Source organism: Actinia tenebrosa, unplaced genomic scaffold, assembly GCF_029948245.1.
Source record: "Actinia tenebrosa isolate PJP-AT-01 unplaced genomic scaffold, QUT_ActTen_1.0 PGA_scaffold8__29_contigs__length_14323225, whole genome shotgun sequence".
Lineage (NCBI taxonomy): Eukaryota > Metazoa > Cnidaria > Anthozoa > Actiniaria > Actiniidae > Actinia > Actinia tenebrosa.
This window is the reverse complement of record NW_028292585.1, coordinates 14,127,553-14,141,302: the sequence shown is the minus strand read 5'-3', so window position 1 is coordinate 14,141,302 and position 13,750 is coordinate 14,127,553. Positions and strand designations below refer to the sequence as shown.

General features: G+C 45.3%; 1 protein-coding gene across 1 annotated transcript in view; it reads right to left on the bottom strand.

Moving 5' to 3' along the window:
* LOC116301115 (protein FRG1) overlaps positions 1 to 13,750 on the bottom strand; it is a 19,943-nt gene extending 6,193 nt beyond the window's left edge. The window contains exons 1-2 of the mRNA XM_089024244.1: positions 13,350 to 13,750; positions 11,773 to 11,992 (exon numbers count right to left, since the gene is read on the bottom strand). Of these exons, the coding sequence (XP_088880370.1) occupies positions 11,773 to 11,992; positions 13,350 to 13,692 (563 nt within the window). The 5' untranslated portion in view covers positions 13,693 to 13,750. The remainder of the gene's footprint in view (positions 1 to 11,772; positions 11,993 to 13,349) is intronic.

Here is a 13,750-nt window from a genome sequence, read left to right as displayed (position 1 = left end):
ATAAGTGGTAAAGTTATTCTTGTCGCTTTCCAAAAAGACGATCATATATTACAGGGGACACAGTTCCCTTCGTTAGAGCAGATACGCCAAAGCTACGCCTCCGGCCAGCCCTGCGACTCCTACAAAGACCAATTCATTGTCTTTTTGTTTCTTAGAAGGCTGGTAGTAATTCTTAAACTGAGGCCTTTTTAACCCCGTTAATGCCGCGGGGTGTGCTTGCGCATAGAGCTTAAAGGCGTAGTCTGTATTTTCGAAGTTCTTATCCGCCTGCATTTTGTCTTGGTAATTCTTATCCAACCAATCCCTGTAAGCTTGTCTTTTTTCATTCCAAGCCGCCACGTCTCGCTGATATTTCTCCAGTGCTAAGTCGTGTCTCTTCCTTTCGGCGGCTAAATCTCCGCTGCGATCACCTCTAACTAATCTATCCAAATACTGACCACCATAATTAGCTCCAGTGAATGCTAAAGCTGCAATAACTCCACCTGCGACCACGCTAGCCATTATATATTAGAAAATCACAGGGATTTTCACACCGTAGGTAGGTACTTTTCCTTCCGTAGGTAATCCTTTACCATGATAGCCCCGCCTACGGCAGCGGTCATTTTAGCAAAATTAGCGAAGCTCTTGCTTGGGTCTTCAGTAAAGTCTTCTTTGAGCACTTTCTTACCTACCCAACCAATACCCGCAACGATGGAAGTAATAATAGCTGCTTCTTCAACAGTTTTCAATAACGCGGTTGACATTATATTACAAAGCGAGAAGGAAAATCTAGGTCGCCACGGTACGTGGTGATAAATCTACTCCATTTCAGGGATCTTACTTTTTCTAACAGCTGGTTCCACAGGTGCGCGATACGTTGGTGGTTCTACCTTTTTCGTAGCCCGCCATTGTAAGTAGAGGCTGCCTGCAGCTATGATGACTCCTAACGCGCCGATGACGTACCCAGGATTAATAAAGGATTCCTCTTCTCTTTCCTCCACCTTTTCTTCTTTTTTGGCTTTGTTCTTCCTGTTCATCTCCGCGAGCTTCTTTCCGGCAGCGACTCTGCCCGGAGATTTAGCCTTGGTAATCTTGGTATCTTCTACGGGAGCCTTTTCTGGTTGTTCTTCGGTGCCACTCATCTTATATTAAGGGACTTGAAGGACTTGACAAGTAACTTGATGACGACTTGACAATGACTTGGCAATTACTTGACAACGACTTGACTAAGTACTTGAGGTGACTTGACAACGACTTGACTAAGTACTTGAGGTGACTTGACAACGACTTGACTAAGTACTTGAGGCGACTTGATCAGGTACCTCAGCAAGTGCTGCCTGGAAGACCTTTTCAACGTCTCTGTCCTTCTTGAAGTCCTTCCAAGAGGCCGTAAGTTCCTTCAAGTCAACGTGCTGAGCTACGTGCAAAGCCGCAGAGGCGACTGCCATTAACTTACCGCACTTCAAAGACAACCACCCGCAGGTTATCTTAAGTTCTTGGGCTGATGACATAGTCCTCGCTTATGTCCTTCCGCAGTTGCTCCACGTCGTCTATGGGCAGTGCAAGTCCGAGGAGCTTGGTGGCCAGCTTAATGGCTGAGTCTGCTACGGCGTCCGTGGTCTTACTTGCAAGGGCAGCCTCATACCTCTTATGGAACTTCTTAACCTCCTCTTCCGACAGCTTATTAACTTGTTTATGGGTAAGTTCCTTGCCTATCATTTCTTTGCACTTCCCAGAAGACACAAGGATGTTGAGTTGTTCCTTAAGGTTACTTTCGTCTAACTGTGTGGGGACTTCATCTGAGAGCTGCTCAATGTCCATATATGTTAATGGAATACGGAAACCTCAAAGAGAAGATCATCTTGGAATGTTGGTGCGTTTTTAAATGCCGCATGTATTCGTGTAACTGTTCCTTGCTTATCTCACCGCCGTAGTCAGAGAGAATGGTTTCCAGATCACTACGGCTCGGAGTATAAAATACTACGAGAGAGCCTATGTTTTCCCTGAAGGGTTTAGAGACACTGGTAAGCTGCTGGGAAAGCAACCAAACGCTAATATTGTCATGTCTGCCGCTAAAGGCAAGCTTCACTAATTCGGAGGTGCGCTTTTTTACGTCGTCCCCGCAGGCAATGTCATCCAGTATGAGGAGTGTCTGTGTATCTTTAGGGAATTGTTTGTGCCAAAACTTCAAATGGCTGGATAACTCGTTAGGGTCTAAGATATCTACGAAGAAGTCGTCGTCTTTCACTCCTATGCCCGTCCAGGTGCGGTTATTCACGTAGGTGGGGCATAATAGCACTATGTAGTCAAAGCGGTATCTAAAGGGTCCTAATAGCTGCTCTACCACGAACTGGGTCTTTCCGCAGCCGGTGGGTCCTACTATCAGAGCGTTACAAGGCATGTGATCTGGGTTCATTTATATTTTAGAAAATCACAGGGATTTTCACTAGATATATAGATGGAGCCAGTGGAAGCAGTGCAAAGAATTGTCGCCGACGCAAAAGATAAAAGAGACACCATAGAAATGCAAAGGGAGGAGATAGACCGGTTAAAAGAGCGCGTGCAGGAATTGTATGATGAAATGTGCGGTCTGAAGCGCGCGGAAAGGTTTGGTGCGCTTTTGACGATGGCCGGTTGGGCAAAAGAAAGCGTGCAGGACTTTATTAAGTATCCCTTATAAGGCTTAAATAACACTTAGTTATAATGAAGTGCAAGCAATGTGAAAGGGAGTTCAGCAGCAAGCAAAGATTGCAATATCACGTCGAAAGACGGGTATGCAGTAAGGAAGTAAACAACGTTACCGTTTGCGAGGACTGTGATAAGCAGTTTAGCAGCGCGCAGGCGTTGGAGTACCATCGTAGCAGAAGGGTTTGTTTAAAGAATGTATGCGTGCGCTGCGACGAGGACGTTACCGACGTCTGGCACCGACATAGATGCCTTGGTAATTACGATCTGCTGGGCGTAGCATGTGAGGAGCACGGTGACGTTGCCGCCCGATGTTGTCCGGTTGACACCACGAAAGAGTTAACGCAAAGGAAGAAAGAAATAGACGAAACGTTTGCGGAGTTTGACCGCGTAGAAGGCGTAAGGTGGGAAGATAGGGAATATTGGGAGGCCAACTGTGAGCGCTGCGGCTGTCAAAGGAGCGGTCAACATATTTGGCAGTGTTTGTATGAGGGTCAAGGCGGTTTTAAAGAGTACTTAGATCGCTTTGATGCTTGGCATGCCAGTAACGAGGCGGCAAGGAAAGCCCGTAGAAGTTAGAAAGGGGACCTAAGATAGTAAGATAGGTTTGTGCAAAGAGTCTCAAATCCTGATCTTATTTTTATTGTTGTTTGTTAAGTATCATCAACAAAACAACAATAAAAATAAGGACCCCTTTTAAAGGAGGTTGCGCACTAAGAACAAATAAGGCATAGACCTCTTTTCGTGTCCCAAAAGACGTCGATTCATATTCCTAGGTAGTAAAGTACGACTTGTGCAAAGAGTCTCAAAATACAACTTTATTTTTCTTGTTGTTTGTTAAGTATCATCAACATTTAACAAAACAACAATAAATATAAGGACCCCTTTTAAAGGTATATGCTAGCCTACGCAGCCGCCTTCTAATCACCCTTTCAATATATGGACTGTATTACTTGCGAACTACCTGCCGACTGCATAATCCCCCATAAGGAGAAAAAATACTCCTGCCTTTATTGTGGCAGGGTATTCTTAGAAGACGCCTTTGACGACCATTGGTGCTTTGCCGACCCTAAGGCACACCGCACCCTAGCGGATGCACTTAATCACAAAGAGGATTAACCTCCTTATTCCGTTCGATGTCAAACTTCCAACGGCCGTCGACCTTACCATAACTGCGTAAATGGGTGTATTCCTCACCTTGGAGGACATACCGCACGCAATCCGGCGCCCAAAGGGAATATTCCTTGCCTACGTCGTCCTTTAAGACCAATCGTAGGCGGTCTAATTCCTCAAAGTGGACGTAATTTTTTATTTCGTATGCTTTACCATGATCCAGGTCGCGCCAGTGGATTAAGTTAAGTCGCATTATATCTATGAAATATTTTTAAATGCGTTGTTAAAGTTTCAGGTGTCTTAAAACGCTTTATACACCACTTACAAGGAATTCTAATGCCCGCGGAGTATTCGTCTATAGCCCTGCAGAGGACGTCATAGTCGTTGGAGACCATTGTCTTAAAGCCATTAAGGTCATACTGGGAAATCAACCGACTTTGGTCTGCGGAGAGGACGCCGTTTCCTTTCGGGGTCTTTAATTCTATGACAAATCCCCGGTATTTTTTATGGGCGTTTAAGATGAGGAGGTCAGGCTGACCACGTTTGTAGCCTTTTTTCCAGCACACGATGCGCTTTTTTGCAGAATCCTGTAGTTCTCCTAGGCCGGGCGCTAGGAGAATTCTGTGGTGAAATCTGCGTATGTAATCGACTACTTTAAAATGCAGGTCGGATTCGTTTTCGATCTTAAAGACCAACTTATTTGGGGTGTCAAAGCGTTTGTTAATAGCATATTCCCCGGTTTTCCTAAGGGTCGGCAGTACATCTCCTAGGACCCATTTACGAAACTTCTTTGCTTCTTCTAACTGAGACCCAAATATTAACTCATAGAGACCTTCTTCATTTAAATACCTGGAATGTGGCTGTTCATTAAGGGTGTCGACCTGACCGACGCCCCTTATGTTTTCCCTTAAGAACCGGTTTTCTGGGGAAACATGTCTTCCGATTGCATCCCTGGTGTTACTGTAACCCAAACTCAAAGCAACCTCGCGGGCTTTAAAGTATAATTTGTCGCCTTGCACTATGCATTGCAGTTTCGTGTCGTTGTTTTCGAATACGCGAAGCATATTATACGTAAGGGATATTTTATTGATGACTTCGTTCCTCAGCCATCCTAATAGGCAACGCTCTTTAGCTGATTCATTTCTACGCTCAGTTGCGCGTCAGACACGACGAAGACGTAGCAGTTTATTTTGTCGCCGTCGCCCGCAGCGGCATTCTTGGTGCGCTTGATCTCCAATGTTATGCCGTCCTGCGTATTTACTAGACGTAAACCCTGACCATGTAGGTCTTCGTCGTTAATGGTGCGCATGTCAATCCACAGCGCATACTTATCCTTGAAGAATTCCTCAGGGCTAATTTGGTCGCCAAACTTGCGCATTGCCTCCCTGTACACGTCTGCGGGCTTTATCCCCTGGGAGTAAACCTTGTTTGGGACTCCGTTGATATTCACGCCGACGTTAGTAATGTTAGGGTTGTGGAAGGCCTCGGAGTTGCGCTTACCAGCCTCATAGGGTTTGGCAAACACCAACATTAACCCCGTGAGACTTCTTCGGGGGAGGTTAATGCTTTGGTTGATAACCTCATCCGTCTTATCCAAGAAGCTGAACGTCTTATACATCACTACGTGGTCGTATAAGAATGCCTTCCCGGAGCTGTATTCCATGCCAGCGCTACGGGCCAGCTCTTCGCTGTACACCGTTTCGTACTGTAGCTCTAAGTTGGTAATAGAGTATGGGGTTGTTGTGGTAAGTGCAGTGCTTAGCCCACCAATGATGTTATTAGCATCTGCTAAAGTTACTTCAAACTGTAGCTCGGATAACTGTCTTGGGTAATACACACCGTGATTCGTGATTACTTCAAAGTCCAGCGGTATGACATACTTGCTACCATAGGCGGTCTTTATTCGCTTTGCGTCTGCCACTGCGGTTTCTCCGCTGCCGTCAGTAGGTTGCGTTTTCGTAGGTGTGCGAACCTTACGCAGGATAACACTACCAATTCCTTGTTCTATCCTTTGCGCGCGGTCAAATGCTGTTAACCATAAGTCTTTGTACGTGGTATACAGATCGTACCTATTTAAGTCCAGCAAGGATTCCCCAGCAAACTTGATTCTCATCTTAGAAACGATGTTGCGACCCACGTTGTTAACGATAATCCTTTCATCTGTGGGGCTTGACTGCACCGCTAGGTCAAACCTCAAAGCCAAGGTGCCAGGAACTAGGACTAGGATATCCGTTAGGCGGGGTACGCCTACGTACAAGGTTTCCCCTGGCTTAGCGCTGCTGGGGGTAAAGGTGACCCGGTGAAAGGTGCGTTCTGCTTTCAGCCCGCCAACCTGCTTAGGTAATACGTTGGGATTTAACTTTGAGCTTATCATATATAATGGAAGTAGAAGGAACAGACCCCGACTTTGATCCCACCACTGAGGAAGGTCAGGCTGACATTAACGACGGTGACGAAGAACCGCTGCTTCCCACCCAACAAGTCGACGATTCCCTAAGGGATAGGATTGCAAAGGCCCTAAGACATCCCAAAGCACGCGAGTACACGTTTCCGCGTGAGCACATAGAGCTTCAAAACATGGGCGAGCCGGAAGCAGCCGCGCGGGAAACCGTAGAGTGGGCAGCGCGGGAGCTAGAGCTGCGCTACGACAACTTTGATGCTGACGACGTAAAGCTCACGGAAAAGGGAAACAAAGTCCTCATAAGCGTCCAAGACTTAAGATTTCCCGACAAAGACCGCTGGACAAAACCGCAAAACCTCTTTGATGAGGAGGGCAACGTTAGGGGTGACGTCTTGAGATTAAGAGGCTTTCAGCGTGCTACTAGAAGCCTGTTAGAAAGGCTGCACAACTTAACCGAAAGGACCAACGCGGAAAAACGTGCCGCGGATCTGCAAAGGGAGTTAAGAGAAAAAGATGTAGAATATGCAAAGCAAGGTCAGCTACTTGCCGATGCTGAAAAGAAGTCCACCCATCAAGATGAAAGAATAAAAGAAATAGGAAATCAGGTGGATCAGGCCCTGCGCGAATTAGACAAAGCACGGGAGGACTTAGGAGAAGCCCAAAGCTCTGGCGCCTCAGTGGAAGCGCTGCGGGAAACGTTGGAAGAAAGGGAGGAGGAATACATGAAGCAAAACCAGCGGCTTGCCGACGCGCATAGGAGGGAAGTCGAATTTAAAAATCAAGAAATAAGGGAGCTGGTAGACCAAAGAACCCAAATTCGACGCGAAAGAAATCAAACTCAAAGGGCTCTTAACCTCGCCCTGCAAGAGTTAGACTTAATTAAAGACGATACCGATAACCTGCAAACCACCATAGCCGGCTCTTTAGTGGAACGGCGACGGTTAATGGCTGAAATTAACACCAAGGAAGAACAAATCCGGCAAAGAGATCAGGCCATTGAGGACCTGGAGGGGCAAATAGAGCGGCAGCAAGAAGTAATCAATGACCAGGCGCGCCCCGAAGAAGAAAGGGAGGCAGCTCAAAAGGAAGTAGATACGCTCGAAATACGCCTTGCGGAATTACAAGCGCAAAAGGAAAAGCTGGAAAAGGAGCTGGGGCTTACCACCAAGGAAAAAATAAAAAGAGCTCTGGTGAAGTATGGTATTCCGCTGGCATTTGCGGTTGCTATTAGCACCGTAGTAGGAGTTATCCTATCCGCGCTTAAGGCTACGGGCGCGGGCGTAAAGAAATTAGGCAATGGACTAACGGACTTGGGAAAAAAGATGGCAGCCGGTCTTCCTGGGCTGCTGGGTTCGGTTGTTTCCTTGGCGCTTAGGGCCGGCGGAGAACTGCTAAAGTTTGTGGGGGAATAACATTTGGATATTAGTCGTCGCTATCGGCGTGGTATTCCTGAAGAAGATGAGGGGTTGATCTTATCCTTGTGTATTACTGGTGGCTTATCGTCGTCAGGCATCCGAGGCGTCCTCGACTGGGGATAAGTAAAGATAGTATTCGCACCGCCTTGATAATGCGGAACTAGCGGCAGCACACTCATGGTGCTAATGGGCTTATGATTCCAAACAGCATCCGTCGGAGGATTTTTTGCCGGGGCGGCATTTATCCGAAGGTAGGCAACGTCGTTGGGAAGAACCTGAAGCTTCGCATATTGACAATTGGCTATCATGTGAAAAGTTACCGGCGTTAAGTCTTCTACAGTCGGCGGTGGGGGTTCCGACGAGAAATGAGCTGGGTTCCTATTATTATCTTTTTTTCTGTAGGGTAGTAATGGGCGGTCATTCTCATCAACGATCCTAAACCCGACATTACACGAATACCCCGTCGAAATGCTAATGGTACACATGATCAATCCCAGGCCCCCAACCTTCACCCACAGCCCGGTGTCATGCCAATGCTGTTCTAAGTAGTCCTTCTCCTCCAAAAAATGTAGAAACCAATCTTCCTTCGCGTGTGGGTTCATATATCTAAAGGCTCACCACCGTAAGAGTGCTAATGGTCTTGTGATTATAGGCTGTATCTCTCTGATTTTCTATGCTATTTATGCAAACGCTCCCGGTGTCATCTACGCGCATTTGCAGCTTTACCTTCCCATGGCAATCGGCGACCATGTGGAAAGTCCAAACCGATAGATTTTCGGCGCTGCCGGGGTTGGGCTCTACGGAGAAATGCGCAGGCTCCCTGTTGTTTGTCTTCGCGCGCATAGGCTGCAGTACGCCATTCTCATCCAGGAACCTAAAGCCGACGTTGGCGTGACTACTCGTGCCAATGCAAATACTACAAAGGATTAACTTCTTTCCCGAGTAGTTCAAATTCACGGACATGCCCGTGACATCAACCCAAGATGCCTGGGTGTATTTTTTCTCGCCTGCGTAAGTCGTATAGACACAATCTACTCCAGCTACGTAGGGGTTGTTCATCGCCATATATAATAGCTCAGACCAACACCCGCGGCGGCTAAGCCGGCTTTTAGTAAGTTATGGTCATATTCCTCAGGTATCGCAGGCAGGACCTTCTTTTTGGGCTTCTTCTTTACGTTCTTTGGTGCGGGCTTTTCTACGTGCTCCTTCTTAGGCTTCTCCACGAAATGGGGGATGCTTCTAAGAGTGTCAGAGTTCACGTCATTCACCCCAAACTTCATATCCTTGGTTGCTCGCTGAAGTTTGTTGTTATAACCCACGACGGAATTGGCGTTAATAACCAAATTACTTGGCATTAACCAACAACCAGGTGACAAAGCGTAATCCAGTCGCACTTTAGACTGCTGCACTGCAAGTTGATATCTCTGCACCGACTTAGAGATCTCATTCTCGATAACAGCGCTTTCGAAGAGGACAAGGAATACTTGTTGCGTTTCCTGTGACGCACCGGAGGCATCTACGATGGGGCTGCGAGTGCTAACCTGGGCCCCTAGAATGCAGTAAACAAAGGCTTCGATGCTTCGATTAATCCTTGCTAGGTTTTTCAGTCCAATGCCCTTTGCGGCAAAGAAAGGCGCCCAAGGATACTTTTCTTTGCTTTCTATGTAGTAAATTAAATTACCCTTCGTTCCGCTGCCTCCTAAGTCCGAGAATTCGTAAGAGCTAGGATACCCCATGCCCGGCGTTTCTATGCTGGCACCAACATACGAAGCATAGGTGTAAGTCTCTCCTAAACCATGGGCGGTACCCTCTTTGTTACGAAAATCGGGGTTGGTAAGCTTAAACTCATTCCTTAATCGCTCCCATGCGACTTTGTCATATTTGTTATCCTTCGGGTTAAAGATAGTGTCACTAGGAAGCGGCGCTCCTAACTCAAACAATATCCTACGAATAGTAAAAGCAACATGAAATCGCAGGAAAGGAATATGGAACATATCCGCGGCTATACCGCATCCTTTAGTAGCAGCCCAGACAGCAAAGTTTAACTGCTGCGGCCAATACCGCATGTTGGGACCTGATAACCATTCTCTGGATTCTTTCCCTGAGTTATGTTTCATGGCAGTTTCTCTAAAGATGTCTCTGACTTTTGTCTTGAAAGTCGTAGGACCCACGGGGATTTCTAAGGAGGTAACCATCTTAGCAAAGTCATCCGCTCCACCTTTGTTGTCGTAAAATGGGTAACCCTCTGTTGTCGGTAATATATTCTCCGGGAAATTAGGTTGCCTTTCTTTATGCTTAACGGTCGCCTTTGGCTCCAAGTCCGCATTACTGTACATTTTTTCGCCGTTGAAGTAAATCCCATCGGGTCTGCGCTCAAACTTACTGGGGTCTGCATGCGGAAACATCTTTCTGAAGGCCCTCCAGTTCCAGTAATCCCGGTTGTCGTGATGTGGCTGCTCCTCAATATCATTCCCAAAAGCGTCGTACATTAGTATATATAATGGATGTTATACCATCAGCACCTAAGTTGTACCCAGATGTTCCCTATACTACACCTAACGAACTAAACGCCGAAAACTTTCGTCTGAATAAAGCAAACTTAATCTTGGCTTACTTGGAAGGGCAGACAAAACACTATGAAAAAGTTAGAAAAAAGTACGTCAGAGCCCGGAGTACGCTACATAAGGTTGCGATAACTTCAGGATCCATATCCGTTGTGTTAACGGGCTCTGGCGTTGCTACTTCGCTTACCGGACCGGGAATAATCGTTGGAGTTCCTTTGGCCGGCGTTGGGGCAGCCTGTGGTATTATTTCTGCTGTTGCTACGGGTATTATGAAACAGTTGTCAAGCAAAATATCCAAGCATGACACGACAATAGCTCTGTCAAGGGCTAAAGTAAATACAATTACCGATCTTGTCTCAAAGGCTTTGCGTGACAGAAAGATAGACGACGTAGAATTCTCGCTTATTCTGGCCGAAGAAGACAAATACGAGAAACTAAAGTCGGACATAAGGAACAAAAAAACAGTCGTAAAAGATCTTTCCGAGGAATCTCGCAAAAAGATCTATCAAGAAGCGAAAGAAGAGCTTCAAAGAAAGCTTGCTCAGTAAACATCTGCTTCGAAAAGAGCAAAACAGGATTTTATTTGCATATTGAACGCCGGCTGTCTGGTTCATATGTAAATTAGTTTCACAAAATATTACACAAAATATTACACAGCCTGCATCGTTTTCACAAAACATTACACAGCCTGCATCGTTTTCACAAAATATTACACAGATGTGAAAAAACTTGTGTAAAATCATCGCCTGGGAATCCATCCTAACAGGGGGTGGTTGGGGTCTATTTTGTAAAATATTTCGTAAATTACGTCGGGGTAATAAGGAATATCCTTATCCAGCCGACAAAACATCCACTCGGCTCTGCTCATATCAGAAACCTCGGGAATAGACTTACCGGTAATTTCAGACAAAAGATAGGGAATAGCTTTGTAATATTTCCCTAGCTTTAATTTTTTCAACGTTTTCCGTAGACTTTGTGGGGTTGGCTCTTCTAAGTGGTCTATGATTTTCTTCTTTACTTCGTTGTTTAAATATACCGGTCGATAACCTTGGATATGACTCATCCAGTCCCTAAAGTATTTTATTCTCTTATATGGGGTCTTCTTACGACCTCCATTGGCGTAATACTGCTCTCTGGTAGCATTTGGTACGGCATTATGAATATTCTTACCACACTCGTAACACTGTGCTGACGTGTCGTCTTCTATTTGCATTTTCTTACCACAACACCAAAAGGGCTCTGGCTTAGGTACGATAACTTTAGGTCTTAGACAAATTATGCAAAAGTCGTTAACGAACTTCTTACATTCTTCGCACTCCATATATAGACTAACATATTTAAGTGCGCTGTTGCCCTCAACCACACTTGGAGTGGGGGTCGTCCGTAGGTGGATTTTTGACGCGGGTCTTACCCCGTGTTGAGATTGCGCTGGAACCCCCATTCCCTATACTACTTTCCCCACAGAGGGGGATTGGAATTTCTAGGGGAGGGGGGAGGGGGTAAACCAAGGAAAATAATCCCTCGATGGAAATGCAATGAATGGAGAGTACTGGTAGTCTTTGGTCATGGTCCCTAGGGTACACCCCTGGTGCATAATTGACATTGTAATACAAACCATTTTGCTTTGTCAGTGCGAATGTAAAATATTTCTTTCTCTCCTGCTTTTTTCTTGGTAGCTGCTAGACTTCCATTATCAGTAACTGAAAGAAAGCAGCCATTGTAGGCTTGTAGAGCCACCTTGTCTTCCTCAAATACTAGTTCAAACTGTTCCTGAGCGCCGATGGCATCTGATCTACCACTTACGTCTCCCATCATGTTAACTGACATGAATTTACCTTTGCATAGAAATTAATAGTAAATAATGATAAATTAATAATCAGTTTCAGTATGTCTACCATTCATAATAGTTGGGGGAGGGGAGGTCGTTGAAGTGGTGGAGTAGTGTTGCTGGCTGTTGTCCTTGAAAATAGCGTTTTTAAAGATCTCAAGCGAAGAAGATAAGCGGTGAAGGAAGAAATGGGGTGGCACACGACATAAAACAAGCTTTTAATATAAAAGTCATGGAGTAGCAATCAGTTTGTTTTATATCATACCTTCTTTTAATCCTACAATATTTCCAGTAAGCTTGGTAACGTTACCTGACATATAGGGGCGCCTTACATATAGGGGCGCCTGACATATAGGGGCGATGGGGAGGGGAGGGGTGGTCTAAGAACTACGTTACCTTACATATAGGGGCGCCTGACATATAGGGGCGATGGGCGATGCGTCAGGCGCCCTTATATGTAAGGTAATGTAGTTCTTAGTCCACCCCTCCCCTCCCCATCGCCCCTATATGTCAGGCGCCCTTATATGTAAGGTAATGTAGTTCTTAGTCCACCCCTCCCCTCCCCATCGCCCCTATATGTCAGGCGCCCTTATATACAATACAATACAATACAATTTTATTTGGCACCTTATACTAATAGTACATGAGTGTTTGATTCCAAATATATTATAGGTATATATATATACTATGTATTAGGTAATTTTCTTAATTCATTTTCACGTATCAGCATACATTGATGAATGTATGCTGATATGGCTCTTTGTAGAGACGCTGATTTTGAATTGATTAAGAACATAAAACGACTGTCAGCGCTCATATTGTTGAAATTAATGCTGGTGTTTTTTTCTATGAACTCTCTTAAGTCGTTTCTATGAGAGTCATATAGTGGACACCAAACTAGAAAGTGTTTTTCGTTTTCTACTCCCGACTTACACACTGGGCAAATCCTTTCATCGTAAATGAGATAAGGCCTCTTATACCTCCCCGTTTCTACTTCAAGCTTATGGTTACTAATTCTTAATTTTGTATGTAAGGTAACGTAGTTCTTAGACCACCCCTCCCCTCCCCATTGCCCCTATATGTCAGGCGCCCCTATATGTAAGGCGCCCCTATATGTCAGGTAACGTTACCAACCCCTGTCAATATTTCTAATCTTCTACATAGCAGACATTGTGTATCAAGTGATTGATCCTACTCGCTAGTGGAATTAAAGAAGGTACGACATAGAACAAACTAATTGCTGGTTTTCGACTTGTTTGATGTTGTACCTACTTTAATTCTACGACATGATGGAAAAGATGAATGAAATTATTATTTTTTTCAACGAGCGACAGCAGACAAGAAACAGGATCATTTATTCCTACCGTATCCTGACTTGATAGCAATCTTATTCGACAAAGGAACAGCTGTTAAGATTTCCACAGGAGCAGGACAATTAATTCCATCATCTCTGGGGTCACCAACAGTGAAAGATCCAGTATCTGTCGCCTCGACGTAGGAGCCACGATAGGTTTGAAGAGCAATGTTACCAGACACTTCGAAAATATTTTCCAGTTTTCTCCATCCTCCGTGCCGAAGAGTATCGGTATCGGTTGGTGTGTCGTCTTCTCTTTTACGTTTGTTCTTCTTTTGTTTCTTTTTCTTTGAGGGCTCGTTCAAACCTTTGAGTTTTAGACGACCAGACTTGACTTGCTTATAGTCCGCCATCTTGGATTCTTCGAATGCGCCCGTGATCGAGATGTACAGCTTTCAAATCAACCTCGTT